Below are 27,889 nucleotides of genomic sequence, written 5' to 3' on the forward strand. Positions count from 1 at the left end.
TAGTTGTAGTCCATTGGCTTTGAGGCTGCAACACAGTGCCTGCTCGAGAATGCTCTGTCATCAACAGTAAAACACTCCTTGCCCATCTTTTATATCTAGTATTGATTAAAGAAAATAAGGTACTGATTGGATAATTAATTAAAATTTCATTCAAACATAAAATATCTGTTACAGATTAAGAAACATGTGATTACAATAATACACATATAGGCAAATGTAATCAATCATCACCCTTTACTTCGTTAGCTGAAAGATCTAAACAATTTTTTCCATAATTATACAGATTTAAAGGAATAGAATCTATTATCCATGAGTTCCTTTAAACGTGGAACTATTGGACAGATCTAGAAACCGGGCAATGAAAGGTAAGAGAATGAATAATCTATATCGATATCGAAAATCTTTAGTACGTAGATGTTTGCATATATACTAAACCTGCAATTTTTACAATTTCACTGCGAACAGCATTAGTAGCCAAGAGTAGAAAGACGATACAATCTTGGGGAATGTGAACCAGAAGTGCAGAATTATTACATAACAACAGATAGAAGCTTCATTGAACTTTTTATTAGCCCCGAGAAAAGTAGCATAACAAAATCTAGTCCTCGTAAAGCTTTGAATCTAAACGTGGGGTTAGCAGAACTTCAAGTGGGGTTGCTTTTAAATTTGTGAGTCCAATGCTCTCTGTCATGTCTACAGCTTGATTCGAAGGCGAAGCAACATTGAAAGAATGTAAGAGTGTAGCCAATGTCAAGTGCACAACACGCAGAGCCAGTGAGACCCCAGGGCATGCTCTTCTTCCAGAACCAAAAGGGAAGAGCTCATAGTTCTGACCCCTTACATCAACGTCTTTGTGGCTTGTCAAGAATCTTTCAGGCTTGAAATCAAGAGGATCGTGCCAGACACGACCGTCTCTTTGGATCTTCCAAGTATTCACAATCAAATGTGTGCCAGCAGGAACATGATAGCCGCATGAAAATGTGCACTCTTCCATTGCTGCACGAAGGGTGAGAATAGGACTTGGTGGATACAACCGCATGGTTTCCTTTACAATGGCTTGGATGTACACCAGCTTCTTTATGTCAGATTCCTCCACCTTCCTGTTCTTCCCAACATGAGTGTCCAATTCTTCTTGGGCTTTTTTAAGCTCCGTTTCATTGTTTAGAAGCAGAGATAGTGCCCATGTCAGAGCCACCATGATGCTGTCTCCTCCTGCCAAAATCAGATTCTGCAAAAGTACACAAGCTCATGGTTGGAATTCAATGTCAGATATCAATCTATACAAAAAAAAAAAAGGCAGTGTTTTTAGCTTCAAAATTTGTTTTGTTCTGTTCTAAACCAAAGATGGATGTTGTACTGAATCAGATTTGTATTATGATTTATGTTGATGAATCAGTTTACAATCTGATTATCTTATGTCATGTATTTCTATTGGATTAATTCCTTTTGAAATTATTGTATATACTAATATGAACACACTTACCAGGCAAGTAGCTTTGATGATCGTGTCTGAATCATAACCAGAAACCTTAAGGTCGTGATGAACATTCAGCATAACATCCATGACATCCTGTTCTTCCTTTCCATTTGTACTCACCTCTCTTTTTCTTTTGTGTTCCTCCAGCCACCCTTCAACCAAAGTGTCTATTTCACTAGCTGTTCTCTTCATAGCCTTTTTGTATCCATTGTTATCTATCCACCCCAGAAGCGGAATTGAATCGGATAATACAAACACCCCAAACAAACTCATAAACTCTAATATTGATATTTATGTTTATATGAAGAATGAATATTGGCATTAACACCAATGATGAGGATCTGTGCCTTGCTGATAGTGCAACAACTCATACAATTCTCAAGAGTAATAAATTTTTCTCTACTTTGGTAATGCGAGAAGTCAATGTTAGTACTATTTCTGGTACTACAAATATAATTGAAGGCTCTGGAAGAGCTACAGTACTTCTGCCAAGAGGTACAAGATTGCATATTAAAAATGCATTTTATTCTCCTAAGTCCAATAGAAACTTATTAAGTTTCAAGGATATTCGTCTAAATGGATATCATATTGAGACAAATAATGAAAGAGATGTTGAATATCTTTATATCACTCAAATTGAGTCAAATAAAAAATGTGTATTGGAGAAATTATCAGCCTTCTCTTATGGCTTGTACTACACATATATTAATGCGATTGAGACGCATGTTATTGTAAGCCAGAAGCTTACAAATAAGAATGAATTTCTTGTTTGGCATGATCGGTTGGGTCATCCTGGATATATCATGATGCGAAAAATAGCTGAAAACTCATGTGGACATCCACTTAAAAGTCAAAAGCTTCTTCAGTCCAATGATTTCTCATGTACTGCATGTTCGCAGGGAAAATTGATAATAAGACCATCACCAGAAAAAATTAGAAATGAGTCAATCTCATTTTTAGAACGAATACAAGGTGATATTTGTGGTCCAATACACCCACCATGTGGATCATTTAGATATTTCATGGTATTAATTGATGCGTGTCAACACCCAATTTCGTCCGGGTAAGAAATAAAAATTTTTTTTCAAATAATTAGGAGAAGGGAAAAATAGGAAAAAGTGAGCATTGATTTGTATATAGATATTTTCCTACTTTTACTTTCATCCCTTTTTTTTAATTTTTTATTTTATCTTATTTTATCCTTTTTATTTTATTTAATTTTATCTTTAAACTTTTAATTTAAATTTTAATATTTTCGTTTACTTTTATTTTATTCTTTTGAAAAAATATAAAAAAGGGGGTGAAAATAATAAAAATGAGAAAAACTAAAATGAAAGTCAATGGTGCGCTTTCTCTGCACTCTTGAGACTTGGCATGAGAAAGGAAATGGTGGGGAGGTGTATCACTGCATGCCAGCGCCGGTGGAATGGCAGAAGCCAACCCGCATTTCGCTTTTGGCCCTTTTCTAAAACCAACACAAAATATGAGCGAAAGAGGAAACTGGCATGGGAAGAAGAACGGTCAAACCATTCTGAAAAGAAGGGAGGATACAATATCACAAAGAGCAAGAGAGCAACGGGGAGGATACACAATTTCGGATTTCAGAACAGATAACAAAAAATAAGAGAGCACCCTTGTATCATCGGAAAGGAATCATCTGAAAGGAAGAACGAGAACAGGGGAGCCTCCATTGATCACACCCTACCAACACAGGGAGACTACAAGAGGTAAGCACCAATTTAACGTGAACCTTGGAATGAATATGATCTTGTGTTATGTTGGTTGCTTGAATGAATATGATCTTGCATTCTGCTGGATTTGTTATGTTTTATTGGTTTGAGATGTTGTCGTCCTCGTTTCGTTACTATTTGCTCATCGCTATTCATCCGACCTGCACGAAATAACTGAAAAGATAGAACTATCTCACCACTCATCAGCACATAGCCAGTCAGAACAAGCTCCTCAACCCATCATCTAACCCCCAATTCATCCTTCTCTTCTCGCAACCAATCAAACCAAAACGGCAACCCAAACTCTATCCCCCTCACCCATCATCAACACACCAAAAAGCTCGTGCTTCATTCATCCACCTGCAGGAGGTCCAAACCAGAACCCCAAACATACTTCACAAACGGTTTTGTAGAGCGCGTCTTCACCCGCTTACTCACTTGCCATCATCTTTGTCTCCCACCTGCACAAAAACCAGAACCACACTCATTCTTCACCATCAATATACACCACCCATTACCTTCAATATACACCACCCATTACCTTTGTTACAACCCCATCTCTGCGACTCAACATCACACCAGACCGAAATCCGTAATAGCACCAAAGACCCCCGTCTTAATCTTCCCCGATCACAGACTTCCAATCGAAACAGAGCCGCCGGCGAGTCGGGGCTTTAACGACAGCGGCTCTAGTTTCGCTCACCAACATTATCGCCGTGGGCCTCTGTTCGACCTCGCAGATTAGAGGAGAGGACGCACCCCCTGTTCGCATCAGCGGCGCCGACGTTTCCCTCGACGGTGGCGGCGAGGCGGTGCGACGCGAAGCGATCGCGACGGGCTGGCAGCGGATGAACGCGCGGAGCTTCGACCGGGAAGAAATCCTCGCGCAGAAGGGGAAATGGGCGCCGTAGGCGACGCGCGTCGATCGCGGCGGTGGCGGCGTTCACGGTGGGTTGCAGGCGCTGCGTCGGCGTTGATCTCTTGGAGTTGCGTTCCGGTGCATGAGTGAAAGCAAGGTGGTTGAGCCGCCGAGAGGGAGGACGACCCTCCGGCGTCGATTAGCGTCGCCGGCAACCAGTCGCGGGGCGGCGTGGCGGAGCAGAGGTGAGGGCAGCGCGGTGAAGTAGGCAACGGCACTCGCTGGCGTGGCCAGTGGCAGCGTGTTGGTGTCGAGAGAGATGGAGAGGAGGCTTTCTTTGAGCAATTAGGGTTTAGGTGTCTCATATGCCACATCCCCTTTACTTCGTACACCCCCTTCTTCTTATGCCTGCACCTCCTTTTATTTGAGCTAGACTGTTTGACTATTTTTTCTGCGCACCCCTATATTTACCAACACCACACCCCTATTTTGTTTTGGACTCGTTTGTTCGCTGTTACTGTGTGCAACTCACATTCTACTTCACACACTTCCAATTTTATTGACCCCACCACTCATTTGTATTTATCTCTTATTTTGGGCTCTTTTTATTTTACTTCATGCACCTCCCGCAAATTACTTTATGCACTTTCCACTAATTACCCATGTACCTCATATTTTGTTTTTCCTTTTTTATCCCTTTTTTTAAAATAAATTTCACCTTTTTAATTTCTTTTATTAAAAAAAAAACAAATATATTTGAAAATTATTAAAAATATCAAAAAAATAGGAAAAATCTAAAAAACCAAAAATAGTTTTCTTTCTCTTTATTGTGTCTGTCCGGTCGCTCGCACCGCGTGACACTCATTTTCAAATACCAAAAAAAGTTTTCTTTCCTCTTTTTTAGTGTCTGTCCGACCGTTCGCGTCATGTGACACAAATCTTCAACTAATCCAAAAATATCAAAAAAAATACAAAATTTTCAAAATATAAAAAACATCAACATTTTCAAACAAACAAGCTTTTAAAGAACTACGTAACCCTGATTTCTCATTTTCATGAGAATACGTAGGACCAAGGTCAATCCTTGTCGGGCCCAAAAAATTAAAAAAATATTTTTGTTTCTTTTTAGCATTCTACTCTCATTATTTTTGGGGAAAATTAACATTTTGAAAATCACATCAACTTGGCATATTTGATTAAAGGTACCGCCCTCGGGCGGGCGTTGTAGGGTGGTGATACCTTTCCTACGCGTAATCGACTCCCGGATCCAAAATCTTGTTTTTCGCAGACTTGTCTTATCTTTATGGTTTTCCATAGTTTTCCGGAATAACTATGGTGGCGACTCCCAAATCTCTTTTTTTAAAACCCGTTTTCTTTTTTTGGTTCGTCGTCCCGTCGCGTTTACGGTTGCGACAGATGGCGACTCCACTGGGGACGCTAGAGAGTCAAGCCATTTAATTAGAAATGCAAACTTGATGTGATTTTCCTAAAGTTTTCTTTCTCCTTTCTTTTATTTTTGTATTCTTGTCTTCATATGTGGTTGTATATATTTTCTTCTTAGATTGTGTCTGAATTATTGTGCCTATTTTGATATATATTTTGAAATTGCAATATCTTCCTGGGAAATTTTCTGGTTATTCTGTAGGTGGGGGTTTAGGTATGCATTATTCTCCCTTCACACACACATTGTGCATATCATGAGTGGGGCCCTATACCCGGGTCTGTGTAACTTAGAATTAGAGGGGATTGTGTAACAGTGCCATAGTGGATGAACTTCCCAAGTGGTCATTGTGAGAACCCCAACTAGAGTTTGCTTGCTCCTTTGGTACTCTCACTTCTTGTTGATTACCAACTGCCGTGAGAAATGCCATGGAGTGGGCCATGGCTCTAATGACCTTGACCATCAGGTACTAGGGAACCATCCCGGTGAGCGCATGTACTTTATCTTAGATCTATTAGGTGCTAAACCTCTGTTAAGGCACGAAGGGAGATTGCTTGCTTTAACCCTCACCTTTTGTGTGCATAATTGACATGTGAATAAGTGTCTATTTAGGCGCAATCATGCATATAATTTTTATATCATACATCACATCTCATGAAAATAAGCGCCTCTTGAGGCGTAAACATGCATTTCATTATGTCACTCTGCATATCATGCATAGTGTTTTCAAATAAGTGTATCACATTTCATCTTCATATCATGCGAATAAATGCCTCTTAAGGCACATGCGTTACATCTCATGTAGGTTTTTGTTTTTAATTAGTTGCATATCATGCATGGTGCTCTTTAATCACATCGGCATACAAAGTGAATAAGTGCCTCTTAGGGCACAAACTTGCATTGCATTCACTTATCTTTGTTCATAGTAGCATGTACATAGTCTTTTAATCCATAGCATGCATCGTCACTTCATCTAGCATAATGCATTCATATGTTGATACCAGTTGCATAGGCATGGTTAGGCCTTGCATTACATGCATTTATTTTTTGCATTCATTAGTTCATGCTAATAAAATGAAAGTCGCGGCACCTTGAAGGACTTGCTAAGATCATGGAGAATATGAGAGAGACTCAAGAAGCGGTGAAAGCTGATGTCGAGCAATTGAAAGAACAAATCAGTCAGATCCTGGAGGCCTTAAGAGCATTACTAAACAGTGAGGAAACTTCAGCTCCACCACATCAGCCAAGAGATCAGATGATCCAAACATTCCCACCTTATGGCCTCCCTTCAAGTTACATTCCACCTATCAAAGAGGATATGAGACAAGCATATACCCAAAAGACAGTTGATCACATATCTGTAACTCATATCAGAGATGAAAATGAACTAGGGGCAACCGCTCTTACAGAGCTTCTGGGAAATGTTCAACCAAATGTTGTGCAGGTGGCATCAACGAAGGAACCTGAGATGAAGCCTCCACACTATGCTGCCATATCAGTGGATGTCGAAGCAACCAATAACAAGTTAGAAATGCTGGAGAAAAGGATAAGAGTCATGGAAGGTGGAGGAAGCTCTGAGTTTGAAAATATTATAGGATTGTCCTTAGCCCCGAATGTAGTGATACCTCCAAAGTTTAAATCACCTGAGTTTGAAAAATATAGAGGGACCACTTGTCCTAAGAGCCACATCATGATGTATGGCAAAAAGATGGCTGCGCATGCACACAATGAAAAGCTGTTGATCCATGTCTTCCAAGATAGTTTGGCAGGCATGGCGCTAAATTGGTATGTTCGTCTTGAGCCTTCACGCATCCAGTCTTGGAAGGATCTGGTAGATGCTTTCATGAAGCAGTACGAATATAACATGAATGTGGCTCCTGACAGATTGCAATTGCAGAACATGGTGAAGAAGGAGTCTGAATCATTCAGAGAATATGCCCAAAGGTGGAGAGAGATTGCTGCTCAAGTAGAGCCTCCTTTGAATGACAAGGAGATGGTTAACATATTCCTAAATACCCTACGATCACCATTTTATGAACACATGATAAGTAGTGTCTGCTCGAACTTGGCTGATATAGTGATAATTGGAGAGAGGGTTGAGGGTGGTATAAGAAGTGGAAAAATTGCACTCGACCTGAATGTGGTAGCAAATTTGAATGAGCATATTCCCAGATGTGGGAAGAATAAAGAACAAATAGCTAATCCGCATCTCATTGTCTATCCTCAAAGGTTGCAATGTAATGAATATAATCAGGCCATTAGGAAAGGAGATTACAAGCAGGAGAAGAAGGTGATGAATTTCACTCATATCCCCATGACTTACACAGAGATTTTACCATATCTCCTTTGTAAAAACCTTATAAAGGTTTGTCCTACCAGGCCTGTACGACCTCCATACCCGAAGAACTATGATGTAAATGCCAGATGTGATTATCACGGAGGAGTGTCAGGACATTCAACGGAAACATGTGGAGCTCTAAAGCGCAAGGTGCAATCCTTGATGGATTCAGGACGGTTGACATTTGGAGGAGGACAACCCGATGTAGAAGAAAATCCTCCATTGGGGCACGAAAATTCCCCTACATGAAGACCTTCATGCGTTGTAGACATTGGCAATTTCATGTTTTTCATATTGTGATAGTGGTGTGGTTTCTCTTCTGTTTTGTTATGACAATTATGTCTAGCTGAACTGCTCTCCTTCATGGATTTCAAGCATAATATATATCTTATCTTTCATCAAGAACAAGTCCAAAAAGGTGTCGCGAAAAATAAAATAAAAGAAAGCAAGATGGTCACATTTTAGTCATTTGTTTTCTTGCAAATCATCAAACTCGTGCTTTAAATAAAAAAAACAAATGAAACAAAAAAAGAGAGTAAAGAATGAAAAACAATGTCATTTTGTCATGTGGTTTAATTTTTCAATCAAGATTAATAAGTTGACTTTTTTCTTTTAAGACGTTCGCGCATGCATTGTATGAAAGCTTCACCATCCGGTCTCCTAAAATAAAAGGATTTGTCCTAACATCATTTTCCCAGCCCAGAGTAATAAACCCAAACCTTTATATTGGGGCAGATTTGCCAAGGTTATTCTTGCTTATACTACTAGATTGAAAACCCGAGAGGGCAGTCTTGGCAAAAAAAAAAAAAAAAAAAAAAAAAAAAAAAAAAAGGGCAAAAGGAAAGAAAAATATGATTCGCGTTAAGATCATCGAGTTTTGTCGCATAATTAATCTATTGAAAACAATGCAATTTGAATTTGAAATGATGTGTGGCCATCTTTCTCTATCCAAAAAAGTAAAATTATCTCTTGCTACCCCATTGAGCCAAAAATAAATCTTTTTCAAAATTTCTCCCCAACAAGGGTTATCATTAGAAGTCAACTCAAATGCACCTAGAAAGCACTCAGTAATTAAATAAAGGAGTCATCAAGGAAGAATAAGCCAAAAGGCAAGAAAATCATAAAGTTATGACAAATGAAAAATGAAAACACGATCTAAAAAAAAATGTTCAAAAAGTTGACAAATAGGTAATCCAATACCTATATGATAACTCTAGTTTCAAAAAGTGATAACTGATAAACATTCATTTGGGCCTTTGTATCCTTTCTTTCAAAACCTCTTAGCCCACAACCACGTTACAAGCCTATTAGAAGTCCACACAGATTGAAGAATGATTGCTCTGATTTTCTTAAAGATTAATTCTCTGATAAGGCGACATGGCTAACAATGCAGTCGTCAAAAATGGATGAATGAAACAAAAATGAAAAAGTGCAAAAAGAATGAAACAAAAGTAATGTCTCAGGAAGAGGAGAACTCCTTGTTATCCAGTCGAAAGCAAGCAAGAAAACGAACCAATTGGGGGTAATCTTTTTCATCCAATCTGTTTTAGTCAATCCTTTCCATTTCCACTACCTTTTTTGAAACAATACCCCTTGTTCATTCAAATTCTTCTCCAAACACTAAGACTAGGCAGTTATGTAGGTCCCACAAGAATTTCTCACCCCAATGCTCATAAATCACCATCTGGTGAAACAAAACTCATTGGTTGATCAAATTTTTTTTGTGTATACCAAAACTGGGGCAGCTTTGCGGGTTTTACATAAGCATCTCGCCATAACATTCATTGATCCATATCCTCATACCCATTTTTCCTCTATACCACAACTGGGGCAATTTTTGGGTCTCTTGTGTTTTTCATCCTGAATTCACAGATTACATCCCCTTTAAAGGAGTGTGTGATGAAAGACGTGTCGACATTGTTGTCCCAATTTCCTCAAAACTCTTCCAAATATCCTCGTTTTTCACCTGTCTGTGAATTCAAGCAAGCATGCAGGATGTCGCAAGAGAGAAAGTCATGTGTATTATCATCTTGAACATTAAACCTTGAAGTTTGTGACATTCCTCAATTTCAAAAGCATAAAAAAAAACAATGAGTTTGATGATTACAAAGAGAACAATTGACTCTAGAAAAAAAAAAAAAAACTTCAAAAAAATTGCAGAGCATAACAAGTTTTTCATCATGCATTCATGCATTTCAAGATCTTGATCTCTATAACAATGTTTTGACCCTGGTACTTTAAATGAGAAAACATGCTTTCCATCATGCAAAATCATTCGCATGTCATATCATCATGCCATGTTTGACACCAGATACAAAAAGCAAAAATCTTGAGATCATAACACAAGTGAGCATTGTCATGCATCATACTTTTTCAAACCATTGTCTCTTCTGAAGGAACCAATTTACCAGAATCATCCTCTTGACACTTCTTGGATTAGCGGTCCTCTTCATTCATATGAATGACTTATATTCTAAGCCCGGCTTTGCCTGGCCCACCAAGCCCAATCCCGTATTGGCTCACCAAGCCCAACTTTGCCTGGCCCACCAAGCCAAATTCCGTATTGGCCCACCAAGCCCAATTTCGTATTGGCCCAACAAGCCCAGTCTCGTATTGGACCACCAAGCTCAGTCTCGTACTGGCTCACCAAACCCAGCTCTGTACTGGCCCACTAAGCCCAATTTCGTATTGGCCCAGCAAGCCCAGTCCTGTACTGGCCCACCAAGCCCAGTTTCGTACTGGCCCACCAAGCCCAATTCTGTTTTGGCCCACCAAGCCCAGTTTTGTATTGGCCCACCAAACCCAATTATGTATTGGTTCGACAAGCCTAGTTCCGCACCGGCCCAGAAAGCCCATCTCACTTGGCCCGCTAAGCCTATCTCATCTCACCCTCAAAGCCTAAGTTATCTGGCCCACAAAGCCCAGCTCGCCTAGTCTCTTAAGTCTAGTTTTTATGGCAAAAACAAATGATAAATCATAAATAATAAATAATATAAAAAAAATGTAAAAAAAAGTGCAAAGAATTCTTCTCATCATGTTTCATCACTATCATACTCTCATCATATCACATCATCCATCATACATCATAAAAATCAATGAAAGTTGATTAAAAAAAGAAAATTGCTCAAAAAGAGAAAATTTGAAAAAAAATCAAACCAGTACAATTATTTTGTACAAGTCTCACCAATGTTAAGCACCCATGTGATGTTTGCCAATGCATCAAAATCAAACCTCAGGTTTCTCCTTTCGAACAACGACCCTCTCCTTGGGAATGGTCAAGTCCAGGTATAGACCATCTCCTTTGGAATGGTCAAATCAACATTGCATCGAGACCCTCTCCATGGGACTGGTCATCGATTCCTTCGCCATCAAGGCCCTCTGCAAAGCAATGGTCATTGATTTCTTGGTTGCATCGAGGGCCCTCTGCGAGGCAATGGTCATCGATTTCTTTACATCAAGACCCTCTTCTTTGGAATGGTCATTGATTCTTTTTGTCACATCGAGACCCTCTCCATGGGATTGGTCATCGATTCCTTCACATCAAGGCCCTCTGCAAAGCAATGGTCGTTGATTTCTTTATTACATCAAGCCCCTCTGCAAAGCAATGGTCGTTGATTTCTTGGTTGCATCGAGGGCCCTCTGCGAGGCAATGGTCATCGATTTCTTTACATCAAGACCCTCTTCTTTGGAATGGTCATTGATTCTCTTTGTCACATCGAGACCCTCTCCATGGGATTGGTCATCGATTCCTTCACATCAAGGCCCTCTGCAAAGCAATGGTCGTTGATTTCTTTATTACATCAAGCCCCTCTGCAAAGCAATGGTCGTTGATTTCTTGGTTGCATCGAGGGCCCTCTGCGAGGCAATGGTCATCGATTTCTTTACATCAAGACCCTCTTCTTTGGAATGGTCATTGATTCTCTTTGTCACATCGAGACCCTCTCCATGGGATTGGTCATCGATTCCTTCACATCAAGGCCCTCTGCAAAGCAATGGTCGTTGATTTCTTTATTACATCAAGCCCCTCTGCAAAGCAATGGTCGTTGATTTCTTGGTTGCATCGAGGGCCCTCTGCGAGGCAATGGTCATCGATTTCTTTACATCAAGACCCTCTTCTTTGGAATGGTCATTGATTCTCTTTGTCACATCGAGACCCTCTCCATGGGATTGGTCATCGATTCCTTCACATCAAGGCCCTCTGCAAAGCAATGGTCGTTGATTTCTTTATTACATCAAGCCCCTCTGCAAAGCAATGGTCGTTGATTTCTTGGTTGCATCGAGGCCCTCTACGAGGCAACGGTTATCGATTTCTTTACATAAAGATCATCTCCTTAGGAATGGTCAAATCCACACATAAAAATTTCAAACAAAAAAATCCAAAACATGAAAGCACATAGAAAAAAATCTTAAAAAAAAAAACAAAAAAAAAAATTCAAAAAAAAAAATTCAAATTTTCAAAAACAAAATAAAAGAAAGAACGCATAATTTCAAAAAATGGAAAACAAAAAGATAAAATTTCAACGTCTGTTTGACATCACGACCCTCTCTGATAGAATGGTCAGTGATTTCTTTCTTCCTTCCTTTCTGGATAAGATCTGGTTGAATCCATCTTCATCTTCCGGATCTTGACCCTCTTCTTAGAATTGGTCATCACTTTTCTTTAAATCAATTTTATTCACCTTCTTCCTTGTCAAAACTCGAACGAAATTAGTGTTTCTATCTTTACTTATCTTTTACTATGATATTATGAAAAGTTAATTTTCATATTATCGGTAAAATCTAAGTAAAGAGGGGCAGCTGTCAACACCCAATTTCGTCCGGGTAAGAAATAAAAATTTTTTTTCAAATAATTAGGAGAAGGGAAAAATAGGAAAAAGTGAGCATTGATTTGTATATAGATATTTTCCTACTTTTACTTTCATCCCTTTTTTTTTAATTTTTTATTTTATCTTATTTTATCCTTTTTATTTTATTTAATTTTATCTTTAAACTTTTAATTTAAATTTTAATATTTTCGTTTACTTTTATTTTATTCTTTTGAAAAAATATAAAAAAGGGGGTGAAAATAATAAAAATGAGAAAAACTAAAATGAAAGTCAATGGTGCGCTTTCTCTGCACTCTTGAGACTTGGCATGAGAAAGGAAATGGTGGGGAGGTGTATCACTGCATGCCAGCGCCGGTGGAATGGCAGAAGCCAACCCACATTTCGCTTTTGGCCCTTTTCTAAAACCAACACAAAATATGAGCGAAAGAGGAAACTGGCATGGGAAGAAGAACGGTCAAACCATTCTGAAAAGAAGGGAGGATACAATATCACAAAGAGCAAGAGAGCAACGGGGAGGATACACAATTTCGCATTTCAGAACAGATAACAAAAAAGAAGAGAGCACCCTTGTATCATCGGAAAGGAATCATCTGAAAGGAAGAACGAGAACAGGGGAGCCTCCATTGATCACACCCTACCAACACAGGGAGACTACAAGAGGTAAGCACCAATTTAACGTGAACCTTGGAATGAATATGATCTTGTGTTATGTTGGTTGCTTGAATGAATATGATCTTGCATTCTGCTGGATTTGTTATGTTTTATTGGTTTGAGATGTTGTCGTCCTCGTTTCGTTACTATTTGCTCATCGCTATTCATCCGACCTGCACGAAATAACTGAAAAGATAGAACTATCTCACCACTCATCAGCACATAGCCAGTCAGAACAAGCTCCTCAACCCATCATCTAACCCCCAATTCATCCTTCTCTTCTCGCAACCAATCAAACCAAAACGGCAACCCAAACTCTATCCCCCTCACCCATCATCAACACACCAAAAAGCTCGTGCTTCATTCATCCACCTGCAGGAGGTCCAAACCAGAACCCCAAACATACTTCACAAACGGTTTTGTAGAGCGCGTCTTCACCCGCTTACTCACTTGCCATCATCTTTGTCTCCCACCTGCACAAAAACCAGAACCACACTCATTCTTCACCATCAATATACACCACCCATTACCTTCAATATACACCACCCATTACCTTTGTTACAACCCCATCTCTGCGACTCAACATCACACCAGACCGAAATCCGTAATAGCACCAAAGACCCCCGTCTTAATCTTCCCCGATCACAGACTTCCAATCGAAACAGAGCCGCCGGCGAGTCGGGGCTTTAACGACAGCGGCTCTAGTTTCGCTCACCAACATTATCGCCGTGGGCCTCTGTTCGACCTCGCAGATTAGAGGAGAGGACGCACCCCCTGTTCGCATCAGCGGCGCCGACGTTTCCCTCGACGGTGGCGGCGAGGCGGTGCGACGCGAAGCGATCGCGACGGGCTGGCAGCGGATGAACGCGCGGAGCTTCGACCGGGAAGAAATCCTCGCGCAGAAGGGGAAATGGGCGCCGTAGGCGACGCGCGTCGATCGCGGCGGTGGCGGCGTTCACGGTGGGTTGCAGGCGCTGCGTCGGCGTTGATCTCTTGGAGTTGCGTTCCGGTGCATGAGTGAAAGCAAGGTGGTTGAGCCGCCGAGAGGGAGGACGACCCTCCGGCGTCGATTAGCGTCGCCGGCAACCAGTCGCGGGGCGGCGTGGCGGAGCAGAGGTGAGGGCAGCGCGGTGAAGTAGGCAACGGCACTCGCTGGCGTGGCCAGTGGCAGCGTGTTGGTGTCGAGAGAGATGGAGAGGAGGCTTTCTTTGAGCAATTAGGGTTTAGGTGTCTCATATGCCACATCCCCTTTACTTCGTACACCCCCTTCTTCTTATGCCTGCACCTCCTTTTATTTGAGCTAGACTGTTTGACTATTTTTTCTGCGCACCCCTATATTTACCAACACCACACCCCTATTTTGTTTTGGACTCGTTTGTTCGCTGTTACTGTGTGCAACTCACATTCTACTTCACACACTTCCAATTTTATTGACCCCACCACTCATTTGTATTTATCTCTTATTTTGGGCTCTTTTTATTTTACTTCATGCACCTCCCGCAAATTACTTTATGCACTTTCCACTAATTACCCATGTACCTCATATTTTGTTTTTCCTTTTTTATCCCTTTTTTTAAAATAAATTTCACCTTTTTAATTTCTTTTATTAAAAAAAAAACAAATATATTTGAAAATTATTAAAAATATCAAAAAAATAGGAAAAATCTAAAAAACCAAAAATAGTTTTCTTTCTCTTTATTGTGTCTGTCCGGTCGCTCGCACCGCGTGACACTCATTTTCAAATACCAAAAAAAGTTTTCTTTCCTCTTTTTTAGTGTCTGTCCGACCGTTCGCGTCATGTGACACAAATCTTCAACTAATCCAAAAATATCAAAAAAAATACAAAATTTTCAAAATATAAAAAACATCAACATTTTCAAACAAACAAGCTTTTAAAGAACTACGTAACCCTGATTTCTCATTTTCATGAGAATACGTAGGACCAAGGTCAATCCTTGTCGGGCCCAAAAAATTAAAAAAATATTTTTGTTTCTTTTTAGCATTCTACTCTCATTATTTTTGGGGAAAATTAACATTTTGAAAATCACATCAACTTGGCATATTTGATTAAAGGTACCGCCCTCGGGCGGGCGTTGTAGGGTGGTGATACCTTTCCTACGCGTAATCGACTCCCGGATCCAAAATCTTGTTTTTCGCAGACTTGTCTTATCTTTATGGTTTTCCATAGTTTTCCGGAATAACTATGGTGGCGACTCCCAAATCTCTTTTTTTAAAACCCGTTTTCTTTTTTTGGTTCGTCGTCCCGTCGCGTTTACGGTTGCGACAATGCGTCCACTAGATGGTCACATATTTGTTTACTATCAACTCGAAATCAAGCATTTGCTAAGTTATTAGCACAATTGATCAAGTTAAGAGCCCACTTCCCAGATTATCCAATTAAGAAAATTCGTCTTGATAATGCTGGTGAATTTACATCTCATGCTTTTAATGAGTATTGTATGTCAATTGGAATTGAAGTTGAACATCCAGTAGCACATGTTCATACTCAAAATGGACTTGCAGAATCATTGATAAAACGTCTAAAATTGATTGCACGACCTTTACTTATGAAAGCTAATCTTCCAATGACTACTTGGGGATATGCAATTCTGCATGCTGCAGTATTGATTCGCATCAGACCAACAAGTTATCACAAATACTCTCCTTTACAGTTGGTTTTTGGTCAACAACCAAATATTTCTCATTTAAGAATTTTTGGGTGTGCTGTATATGTCCCAATTTCCCCACCAAAAAGGACTATGATGGGTCCTCAAAGACGTTTGGGAATATATGTTGGATATGATTCTCCATCGATAATAAAATATCTTGAACCATCAACAGGTGACTTATTTACAGCTCGATTTGCTGATAGTCATTTTGATGAATCAATTTTTCCAACGTTAGGGGGAGAAAGAAAGAAACTGGAAAAAGATATTGGTTGGAATGAATTATCATTATCTCATCTTGATCCTCGTACAAAAGAGTGTGAACTAGAAGTTCAACGGATAATTCATTTACAAAAATTGGCCAACCAATTACCAGATGCTTTTACTGACACAAAAAGGGTAACTAAGTCGCATATACCCGCTGCTAATACTCCAATCAGAATTGATATTCCTGTTGGACAATCTAATATAGCAAATGAATCTCAAACACGCCTAAAGCGTGGTAGGCCTTTGGGTTCCAAAGATAAAAATCCTCGTGTGAGAAAAAGGGAAAAAAGGCAAGATGGCCTAATCGAGGGGGTAAAAGTCCCAAAAGATTCTTTTGACATAATCAATGATTCGGTTCCAGAAGAACCTCAGGTACCTGAAATTGTTGAAAATGATGAGATCTCAATAAATTATGTCATGAATCATAAAATATGGAATCGAAATAAAGTCAATATTGACGAGGTTTTTGCATATAATGTAGCAAAGGATGTCATAAGTGACAATGATGATCAAGAACCAATGACAATTGAAGATTGTCGGCAAAGAAATGATTGGCCAAAATGGAAAGATGCAATCCAAGCAGAATTAGATTCGCTTGCTAAACGAAAGGTTTTTGGACCTGTAGTTCGCACACCTGAGGGTGTAAAACCTATTGGGTACAGATGGGTTTTTGTACAAAAACGAAATGAGAATGGTGAAATTGTTAGATACAAAGCACGGTTAGTTGCTCAAGGTTTTTCACAAAGACCTGGTATTGATTTTGAGGAGACATATTCTCCAGTATTGGATGCAACAACATTTAGATATTTAATTAGCCTTGTTGCACAAGAAGGTTTGAATCTGCACCTCATGGATGTTGTTACAGCCTATTTGTATGGCTCTTTGGAAAATGATATTTATATGAAACTCCCTGAAGGATTTAATGTGCCCAACAAAGCAAATTCTAAAAAGGATTATTCAATAAAATTGAATAAGTCCCTTTATGGATTGAAACAATCAGGACGTATGTGGTATAACCGTCTAAGTGAGTACTTATTAAAGGAAGGGTATAAAAATGACCCTATTTGTCCTTGTATTTATATGAAAAGATCCGAGAATGAATTTGCCATAATTGCTGTTTATGTAGATGACATAAACATAGTTGGAACTCCTAATGAGCTCACAAAGGCAATTGATTGTTTAAAGAAAGAATTTGAGATGAAGGATCTTGGAAGGACAAAGTTTTGTTTGGGATTACAAATTGAGTATTTAAACAAAGGTGTTCTTGTACATCAAGAAGCTTATATAACGAAAGTGCTTAAAAAGTTCTATATGGACAAATCACATTCACTATGCACTCCAATGGTGGTGAGGTCATTAGATGTTGATAAAGACCCTTTTAGACCTCAAGAAAAAGATGAAGAACTACTTGGTCCTGAAGTACCATATCTTAGTGCTATAGGAGCACTAATGTATCTTGCTAATTATACTCGACCCGATATAGCATTTGCTGTAAATTTGTTAGCAAGATATAGTTCTTCACCTACAAGAAGACATTGGAATGGAGTAAAACAAATACTCCGTTACCTTAAAGGCACTATGAATATGGGCTTGTTTTACCCAAATGATTCAAAATTAGATCTAATGGGTTATGCAGATGCAGGTTATTTATCAGATCCTCATAATGGTCGATCACAAACAGGATATTTGTTCACATGTGGTGGCACAGCGATTTCATGGCGATCTGTGAAACAAACAATAACAGCAACATCGTCAAATCATGCAGAAATTTTAGCATTACATGAGGCAAGTCGTGAATGCGTTTGGTTAAGGTCTATAATTCAACATGTGCGACAAACTTGTGGTTTATCCTTGGGAAAAATGAAACCAACAACGATATATGAAGACAATAGTGCATGCATTGCTCAATTGAAAGAAGGATATATTAAAGGAGACAGAACAAAACATATTCTTCCAAAATTCTTTTTCACTCATGATCTTCAAAGAAATGGTGATGTAGAGATCCAAAAGATTCGCTCATGTGAAAATCTAGCAGATTTATTTACAAAGTCTTTGCCAAGGAGAACTTTTGAGCAATTGGTTCATAGGATTGGACTCCGCCATCTTAATGATGTAAGTTTACATGAGGGGGAGAAATTAGAAGATGCAAAGAACAATATTATATAGAATGATGTACTCTTTTTCCTTCACTAGGTTTTTATCCCAAAGGGTTTTTCCTAGTAAGGTTTTAACGAGGCACATTCTTTTATCAATGGACACCCAAGGGGGAGTGTTATGAATTAATGGTCGTCCATTGATTTATACAATTACTCATATGATTGATAATCATATTATTCATTACTCTTTATGATGTAATATTTTGTATTTACTATTTGATTTTATATCCTTTCTGGGTTACCATATTGTACCTATAAATAGGACTCGTCCTATCAGTAATTAGACACACATAAAACCAGAAGTTGCTCCCTACTCTCTCATTCTCTATTCTTCCTCTCCTTTGTCTCTCTTATTACCTTTATTTTATAACACGTTATCAGCACGAGGGTTATCCAACTGAGCGTGAAGGCATATTTTTTTTTTCTTCTTTCTCCCTAAGAACAACGCTCTATATTCCTTAATCGAGGTTCTTTCTAATCTTTTTCTCATTCACAAACTTTATCTCATTTTTTTTTTTGTGTAATGATAATTGTTTGATTTATTTTTCTCTGTCATATTATTATTATTATTATTATTATTTGATTTTAATAATTTCATACATGAAATTTGATTATATTAATATTTTATGTGCTAGTTCTAAAACATGTCAAATCTTGCAAAGCTTGAATTTGCGGCCCTTGATATTTCGGGGGACAATTATTTATCATGGATTTTAGATGCTGAGATTCATCTAGATGCAATGGGTCTGGGTGATGCTATTAAAGAAGGAAATAAAGCATCTGAACAAGATAAAGCTAAAGCTATGATTTTCCTTCGTCGTCATCTTCATGAAGGGTTGAAAATTGAATACCTTACTATAAAAGACCCTTCTGTACTATGGAAAAATTTAAAAGAAAGATATGACCATCAAAAGACCGTGATTTTGCCAAAAGCTCGTTATGATTGGATGCATTTACGGTTGCAAGATTTTAAAACTGTAAGTGAATATAATTCTGCAATGTTTAGAATTACTTCTCAATTGACTCTATGTGGAGAAAGAATTACTGATGAAGATATGTTGGAAAAAACATTCTCAACTTTTCATGCAACTAATTTGCTTTTGCAACAACAGTATCGTGAAAAAGGTTTTCACAAATATTCTGAATTGATTTCATGCCTTCTTGTGGCTGAACAAAATAATGAGCTCTTGATGAAAAATCATGAGGCCCGACCAACTGGTTCTGCTCCATTCCCAGAAGTGAATGCAGCAACATCTGATCCATATAATCATGGACGAGGTCAAGACCATAATAATAATCGTGGTCGTAATTTTGGCCGTGGTCGTAGCCATGGTCGTGGTCGTGGTCGTGCTATTAATCATGGTCGTGGACATGGTTATAAAGGAAATTTCAAAGAGAAACTTCATCAACAGAAGTGGAACAAGAATGCGAAAAAGGAAAAAGAAAGGGGTGAAAATAATGGCAAAAAGGCTGAAAATATATGTTACCGTTGTGGTAGTAAAGGTCATTGGACCCGTGCCTGTTATACACCAAAGCATCTTGTTGAACTCTACCAAGAATCACTTAAAAAGAAGAATGTAGAAACACACTTTGCTTATGAAGATGGTGATTCTGATTATGGTCATATGGATACTACTCATCTTGATATTGGTGATTTCTTTTCTAAACCCGATGGAAGCATTGATCACCTTATTGGTGATGGGAGTGTTAGAAAATAATTTTATTTTATGATTAATTTTTAAGACAATGTTTTATATTTAATTCATGTTGCTTTTATATGTACAAGTTTTTATGTTTTTATGAATAAAATCCTCTATTTTATTTTATTTTTTTTTTCTTTCTCTCCTCTTACAAAGTAATCTCTAATATTGATATTTATGTTTATATGAAGAATGAATATTGGCATTAACACCAATGATGAGGATCTGTGCCTTGCTGATAGTGCAACAACTCATACAATTCTCAAGAGTAATAAATTTTTCTCTACTTTGGTAATGCGAGAAGTCAATGTTAGTACTATTTCTGGTACTACAAATATAATTGAAGGCTCTGGAAGAGCTACAGTACTTCTGCCAAGAGGTACAAGATTGCATATTAAAAATGCATTTTATTCTCCTAAGTCCAATAGAAACTTATTAAGTTTCAAGGATATTCGTCTAAATGGATATCATATTGAGACAAATAATGAAGGAGATGTTGAATATCTTTATATCACTCAAATTGAGTCAAATAAAAAATGTGTATTGGAGAAATTATCAGCCTTCTCTTATGGCTTGTACTACACATATATTAATGCGATTGAGACGCATGTTATTGTAAGCCAGAAGCTTACAAATAAGAATGAATTTCTTGTTTGGCATGATCGGTTGGGTCATCCTGGATATATCATGATGCGAAAAATAGCTGAAAACTCATGTGGACATCCACTTAAAAGTCAAAAGCTTCTTCAGTCCAATGATTTCTCATGTACTGCATGTTCGCATGGAAAATTGATAATAAGACCATCACCAGAAAAAATTAGAAATGAGTCAATCTCATTTTTAGAACGAATACAAGGTGATATTTGTGGTCCAATACACCCACCATGTGGATCATTTAGATATTTCATGGTATTAATTGATGCGTCCACTAGATGGTCACATATTTGTTTACTATCAACTCGAAATCAAGCATTTGCTAAGTTATTAGCACAATTGATCAAGTTAAGAGCCCACTTCCCAGATTATCCAATTAAGAAAATTCGTCTTGATAATGCTGGTGAATTTACATCTCATGCTTTTAATGAGTATTGTATGTCAATTGGAATTGAAGTTGAACATCCAGTAGCACATGTTCATACTCAAAATGGACTTGCAGAATCATTGATAAAACGTCTAAAATTGATTGCACGACCTTTACTTATGAAAGCTAATCTTCCAATGACTACTTGGGGATATGCAATTCTGCATGCTGCAGTATTGATTCGCATCAGACCAACAAGTTATCACAAATACTCTCCTTTACAGTTGGTTTTTGGTCAACAACCAAATATTTCTCATTTAAGAATTTTTGGGTGTGCTGTATATGTCCCAATTTCCCCACCAAAAAGGACTATGATGGGTCCTCAAAGACGTTTGGGAATATATGTTGGATATGATTCTCCATCGATAATAAAATATCTTGAACCATCAACAGGTGACTTATTTACAGCTCGATTTGCTGATAGTCATTTTGATGAATCAATTTTTCCAACGTTAGGGGGAGAAAGAAAGAAACTGGAAAAAGATATTGGTTGGAATGAATTATCATTATCTCATCTTGATCCTCGTACAAAAGAGTGTGAACTAGAAGTTCAACGGATAATTCATTTACAAAAATTGGCCAACCAATTACCAGATGCTTTTACTGACACAAAAAGGGTAACTAAGTCGCATATACCCGCTGCTAATACTCCAATCAGAATTGATATTCCTGTTGGACAATCTAATATAGCAAATGAATCTCAAACACGCCTAAAGCGTGGTAGGCCTTTGGGTTCCAAAGATAAAAATCCTCGTGTGAGAAAAAGGGAAAAAAGGCAAGATGGCCTAATCGAGGGGGTAAAAGTCCCAAAAGATTCTTTTGACATAATCAATGATTCGGTTCCAGAAGAACCTCAGGTACCTGAAATTGTTGAAAATGATGAGATCTCAATAAATTATGTCATGAATCATAAAATATGGAATCGAAATAAAGTCAATATTGACGAGGTTTTTGCATATAATGTAGCAAAGGATGTCATAAGTGACAATGATGATCAAGAACCAATGACAATTGAAGATTGTCGGCAAAGAAATGATTGGCCAAAATGGAAAGATGCAATCCAAGCAGAATTAGATTCGCTTGCTAAACGAAAGGTTTTTGGACCTGTAGTTCGCACACCTGAGGGTGTAAAACCTATTGGGTACAGATGGGTTTTTGTACAAAAACGAAATGAGAATGGTGAAATTGTTAGATACAAAGCACGGTTAGTTGCTCAAGGTTTTTCACAAAGACCTGGTATTGATTTTGAGGAGACATATTCTCCAGTATTGGATGCAACAACATTTAGATATTTAATTAGCCTTGTTGCACAAGAAGGTTTGAATCTGCACCTCATGGATGTTGTTACAGCCTATTTGTATGGCTCTTTGGAAAATGATATTTATATGAAACTCCCTGAAGGATTTAATGTGCCCAACAAAGCAAATTCTAAAAAGGATTATTCAATAAAATTGAATAAGTCCCTTTATGGATTGAAACAATCAGGACGTATGTGGTATAACCGTCTAAGTGAGTACTTATTAAAGGAAGGGTATAAAAATGACCCTATTTGTCCTTGTATTTATATGAAAAGATCCGAGAATGAATTTGCCATAATTGCTGTTTATGTAGATGACATAAACATAGTTGGAACTCCTAATGAGCTCACAAAGGCAATTGATTGTTTAAAGAAAGAATTTGAGATGAAGGATCTTGGAAGGACAAAGTTTTGTTTGGGATTACAAATTGAGTATTTAAACAAAGGTGTTCTTGTACATCAAGAAGCTTATATAACGAAAGTGCTTAAAAAGTTCTATATGGACAAATCACATTCACTATGCACTCCAATGGTGGTGAGGTCATTAGATGTTGATAAAGACCCTTTTAGACCTCAAGAAAAAGATGAAGAACTACTTGGTCCTGAAGTACCATATCTTAGTGCTATAGGAGCACTAATGTATCTTGCTAATTATACTCGACCCGATATAGCATTTGCTGTAAATTTGTTAGCAAGATATAGTTCTTCACCTACAAGAAGACATTGGAATGGAGTAAAACAAATACTCCGTTACCTTAAAGGCACTATGAATATGGGCTTGTTTTACCCAAATGATTCAAAATTAGATCTAATGGGTTATGCAGATGCAGGTTATTTATCAGATCCTCATAATGGTCGATCACAAACAGGATATTTGTTCACATGTGGTGGCACAGCGATTTCATGGCGATCTGTGAAACAAACAATAACAGCAACATCGTCAAATCATGCAGAAATTTTAGCATTACATGAGGCAAGTCGTGAATGCGTTTGGTTAAGGTCTATAATTCAACATGTGCGACAAACTTGTGGTTTATCCTTGGGAAAAATGAAACCAACAACGATATATGAAGACAATAGTGCATGCATTGCTCAATTGAAAGAAGGATATATTAAAGGAGACAGAACAAAACATATTCTTCCAAAATTCTTTTTCACTCATGATCTTCAAAGAAATGGTGATGTAGAGATCCAAAAGATTCGCTCATGTGAAAATCTAGCAGATTTATTTACAAAGTCTTTGCCAAGGAGAACTTTTGAGCAATTGGTTCATAGGATTGGACTCCGCCATCTTAATGATGTAAGTTTACATGAGGGGGAGAAATTAGAAGATGCAAAGAACAATATTATATAGAATGATGTACTCTTTTTCCTTCACTAGGTTTTTATCCCAAAGGGTTTTTCCTAGTAAGGTTTTAACGAGGCACATTCTTTTATCAATGGACACCCAAGGGGGAGTGTTATGAATTAATGGTCGTCCATTGATTTATACAATTACTCATATGATTGATAATCATATTATTCATTACTCTTTATGATGTAATATTTTGTATTTACTATTTGATTTTATATCCTTTCTGGGTTACCATATTGTACCTATAAATAGGACTCGTCCTATCAGTAATTAGACACACATAAAACCAGAAGTTGCTCCCTACTCTCTCATTCTCTATTCTTCCTCTCCTTTGTCTCTCTTATTACCTTTATTTTATAACATTTTGGTTATTATAAAATTTTAGTAATGTGTAATTTTTTAGCTTTTATATAATTATTTGAATTTTATTTAGTTGTTATTTGATACTTTAATTTGAGATTTATACTATTATAATATTTTTCTTAATATTTGACATCATGAAAATCAAAAAGAGTATGTTATTTTAATATTGAATATTTTGATAGTATCATGATTCCGTTGGTGTGATTTTTAAATTTTTTTTATAAAAAATATTTAATTGATATATGGAACAATAAAAAAATGGGTATGGGTATAAGAAAATACCCGTTACCCGGTGAAGATGGGGATGGGTCAAAAGTTGTATTGGGGATGGGGATGGGGATAAATTTTTATTATGGGGATGAGGATGGGATCATGATACCCGTACCCGCCTCGATCCGTTGCCATCCCTACGCACTGGTAATGGGTCTAATGGCCATAGCATGCAGTGAATTAGGTTCACAAAGATTGTAGTAGTTCTCTCGTTACAACTGGCGGAAATCGAGCAGTATAGACTCAGAAACTTCAATTCTGATTACATCCTTTTCTGGGTTCAGATATTTTGCAGTTTTCGTGTGGATCAGATTTCATTTCTCTGCTTTTTAAAATCAAATTCTTGGGTTATGCAATTTATGAGTAATTAAATATTTGTTGAAATGGCGTGGTTCAGCACCACCTAATAATTTCTTGTCTAGTAGGGATTGTAGCACGGTAATCTTAGTGGTAGTGCAGCACTCAAATTAGCAAAGAAAATTTTGAAGTGGGTGATGAGAAACCAAATTTTAGCACAAGCAACTGCACTGAGGCGGTAATCAATAGCAATATGAACAGTAATTCAAATTAGTTGAGTACGTGGGACGTGGAAAATCCTGCAGAAGAAGAGAGAGAATGGATGGGCCAGAATCCATCAACATATTTTTGGACCAGGCCTTCATGCAAACACGCACTCCTCCAGGCCCAAAAATCCTTCAAATGTCATTGTGACTTGAATTATATCAGTATTAGTACATATACATATGTTGATGAGGAGTAACAATAATTTAAATAGTTGTAGTCCATTGGCTTTGAGGCTGCAACACAGTGCCTGCTCGAGAATGCTCTGTCATCAACAGTAAAACACTCCTTGCCCATCTTTTATATCTAGTATTGATTAAAGAAAATAAGGTACTGATTGGATAATTAATTAAAATTTCATTCAAACATAAAATATCTGTTACAGATTAAGAAACATGTGATTACAATAATACACATATAGGCAAATGTAATCAATCATCACCCTTTACTTCGTTAGCTGAAAGATCTAAACAATTTTTTCCATAATTATACAGATTTAAAGGAATAGAATCTATTATCCATGAGTTCCTTTAAACGTGGAACTATTGGACAGATCTAGAAACCGGGCAATGAAAGGTAAGAGAATGAATAATCTATATCGATATCGAAAATCTTTAGTACGTAGATGTTTGCATATATACTAAACCTGCAATTTTTACAATTTCACTGCGAACAGCATTAGTAGCCAAGAGTAGAAAGACGATACAATCTTGGGGAATGTGAACCAGAAGTGCAGAATTATTACATAACAACAGATAGAAGCTTCATTGAACTTTTTATTAGCCCCGAGAAAAGTAGCATAACAAAATCTAGTCCTCGTAAAGCTTTGAATCTAAACGTGGGGTTAGCAGAACTTCAAGTGGGGTTGCTTTTAAATTTGTGAGTCCAATGCTCTCTGTCATGTCTACAGCTTGATTCGAAGGCGAAGCAACATTGAAAGAATGTAAGAGTGTAGCCAATGTCAAGTGCACAACACGCAGAGCCAGTGAGACCCCAGGGCATGCTCTTCTTCCAGAACCAAAAGGGAAGAGCTCATAGTTCTGACCCCTTACATCAACGTCTTTGTGGCTTGTCAAGAATCTTTCAGGCTTGAAATCAAGAGGATCGTGCCAGACACGACCGTCTCTTTGGATCTTCCAAGTATTCACAATCAAATGTGTGCCAGCAGGAACATGATAGCCGCATGAAAATGTGCACTCTTCCATTGCTGCACGAAGGGTGAGAATAGGACTTGGTGGATACAACCGCATGGTTTCCTTTACAATGGCTTGGATGTACACCAGCTTCTTTATGTCAGATTCCTCCACCTTCCTGTTCTTCCCAACATGAGTGTCCAATTCTTCTTGGGCTTTTTTAAGCTCCGTTTCATTGTTTAGAAGCAGAGATAGTGCCCATGTCAGAGCCACCATGATGCTGTCTCCTCCTGCCAAAATCAGATTCTGCAAAAGTACACAAGCTCATGGTTGGAATTCAATGTCAGATATCAATCTATACAAAAAAAAAAAAAGGCAGTGTTTTTAGCTTCAAAATTTGTTTTGTTCTGTTCTAAACCAAAGATGGATGTTGTACTGAATCAGATTTGTATTATGATTTATGTTGATGAATCAGTTTACAATCTGATTATCTTATGTCATGTATTTCTATTGGATTAATTCCTTTTGAAATTATTGTATATACTAATATGAACACACTTACCAGGCAAGTAGCTTTGATGATCGTGTCTGAATCATAACCAGAAACCTTAAGGTCGTGATGAACATTCAGCATAACATCCATGACATCCTGTTCTTCCTTTCCATTTGTACTCACCTCTCTTTTTCTTTTGTGTTCCTCCAGCCACCCTTCAACCAAAGTGTCTATTTCACTAGCTGTTCTCTTCATAGCCTTTTTGTATCCATTGTTATCTATCCACCCCAGAAGCGGAATTGAATCGGATAATACAAACACCCCAAACAAACTCATAAACTCCCTCATAGCTTTCTGATATCTTCCTGCTTCACCTTCAGCACAAGCATCACAACTAGCCCCATAATATGGCTTCCCTCCCACCATTCTCAGAACAATATTATTCGTCAAATCCCCAAACCACCGCTTCATCTCTACCAAAACTCCTCCCTCTGGACAACCTTCTCTTGACCATAACTTGTATACCTCCCTAGTTGCAGTCTTTAACTCAGATGTTCTTGTATCCTTGAGCAATTCAATCCTTTGGTTAGAGAGAAGCTCAATAGTGGTAAATTTCCTCATCTCACGCCAATAGGGTCCATGAGCAGCGAAACCAAACATTGCTGTGTTGTAGGTCATTAGCTTTGTTGCTGCAATACATGGCCTGGTGGAGAATGCTTTATCATGGACAGTGAAACACTCTTTGGCCATCTCCGAGCTACTCAACACCAGAACTTTGTTTGAACCAAGTTTTATTGTGAAAATATCTCCGTGTTTTTCAGCCATCACCGCAAGTGTCTTGTGTGTAAGTTGATGAGCCCCGAAGAGGTGCAAATGACCAACAATAGGCCATGCTCCTGCTGCTTGAGGCACAGTGAAGGTCTTTGCATTAGGACCGTTTCTCTTCTTTAACTGATAAAGCAAGGCACCTACAAGCAACACAAGAACGCCTAAAATCAGCGTTTGGAGCTGGAAAACATCCATGATCATGGCAATGGCCATGTTGAGTAGGCTACCTTAAATTTGGTTTATGTTCTTTTTCCTTGTGTTTAGCTTAGTAAACAGTGCACCTCGTTGTCTTTTTGACATACAGATGGATCAGGTTCGTGAAAGTCAAATGTTTCAGATTTATTAATTGTGCATGATTAACGTAAAGTCTTGTTTACTCAATAGACTTCAAAACAAAA

The 27,889-nt window shown here is 38.0% G+C and overlaps 1 protein-coding gene and 2 long non-coding RNA genes across 4 annotated transcripts; all 3 read right to left on the reverse strand.

The window, feature by feature from the left end:
- Positions 1-366: 366 nt before the first annotated feature.
- LOC114173910 (cytochrome P450 CYP82D47-like) lies at positions 367-27,777 on the reverse strand. Of its 2 annotated transcripts, XM_028058584.1 has the most exons (3): positions 26,985-27,777; positions 1,484-1,735; positions 367-1,228 (listed from the first exon to the last, which is right to left on the reverse strand). In XM_028058584.1, exons 1-3 carry the CDS (start codon positions 27,702-27,704, stop codon positions 599-601), a joined length of 1,602 nt encoding a protein of 533 aa, XP_027914385.1. In that variant the 5' UTR covers positions 27,705-27,777; the 3' UTR covers positions 367-598. The 2 variants fall into 2 exon arrangements, with proteins under 2 accessions (XP_027914385.1, XP_027914384.1); XM_028058583.1 differs by lacking the exons at positions 367-1,228; positions 1,484-1,735 and adding an exon at positions 25,615-26,476 and having other exon boundaries at positions 26,733-27,777.
- Positions 2,979-4,706, reverse strand: LOC114173911. The gene is made up of 2 exons (XR_003602631.1): positions 3,749-4,706; positions 2,979-3,668 (listed from the first exon to the last, which is right to left on the reverse strand). It is a non-coding gene; the product is annotated as an uncharacterized LOC114173911 (long non-coding RNA).
- On the reverse strand, positions 13,106-14,833 carry LOC114173912. Its single transcript, XR_003602632.1, has 2 exons — positions 13,876-14,833; positions 13,106-13,795 (listed from the first exon to the last, which is right to left on the reverse strand). It is a non-coding gene; the product is annotated as an uncharacterized LOC114173912 (long non-coding RNA).
- Positions 27,778-27,889: the final 112 nt, after the last annotated feature.

Source organism: Vigna unguiculata, chromosome 2 (genome assembly GCF_004118075.2).
Source record: "Vigna unguiculata cultivar IT97K-499-35 chromosome 2, ASM411807v1, whole genome shotgun sequence".
Classification (NCBI taxonomy): domain Eukaryota; kingdom Viridiplantae; phylum Streptophyta; class Magnoliopsida; order Fabales; family Fabaceae; genus Vigna; species Vigna unguiculata.

Excerpts from the sequence above, each read along its gene's own strand:
- LOC114173910 (XM_028058584.1), bottom strand. The coding sequence starts at position 27,704 with ATGGCCATTGCCATGATCATGGATGTTTTCCAGCTCCAAACGCTGATT. Across the intron at positions 1,736-26,984 it reads AGTTTATGAGTTTGTTTGGG|GTGTTTGTATTATCCGATTC; the intron begins GTGTTTGTATTA and ends AGTTTGTTTGGG. Across the intron at positions 1,229-1,483 it reads TCATCAAAGCTACTTGCCTG|AATCTGATTTTGGCAGGAGG; the intron begins GTAAGTGTGTTC and ends GTACTTTTGCAG.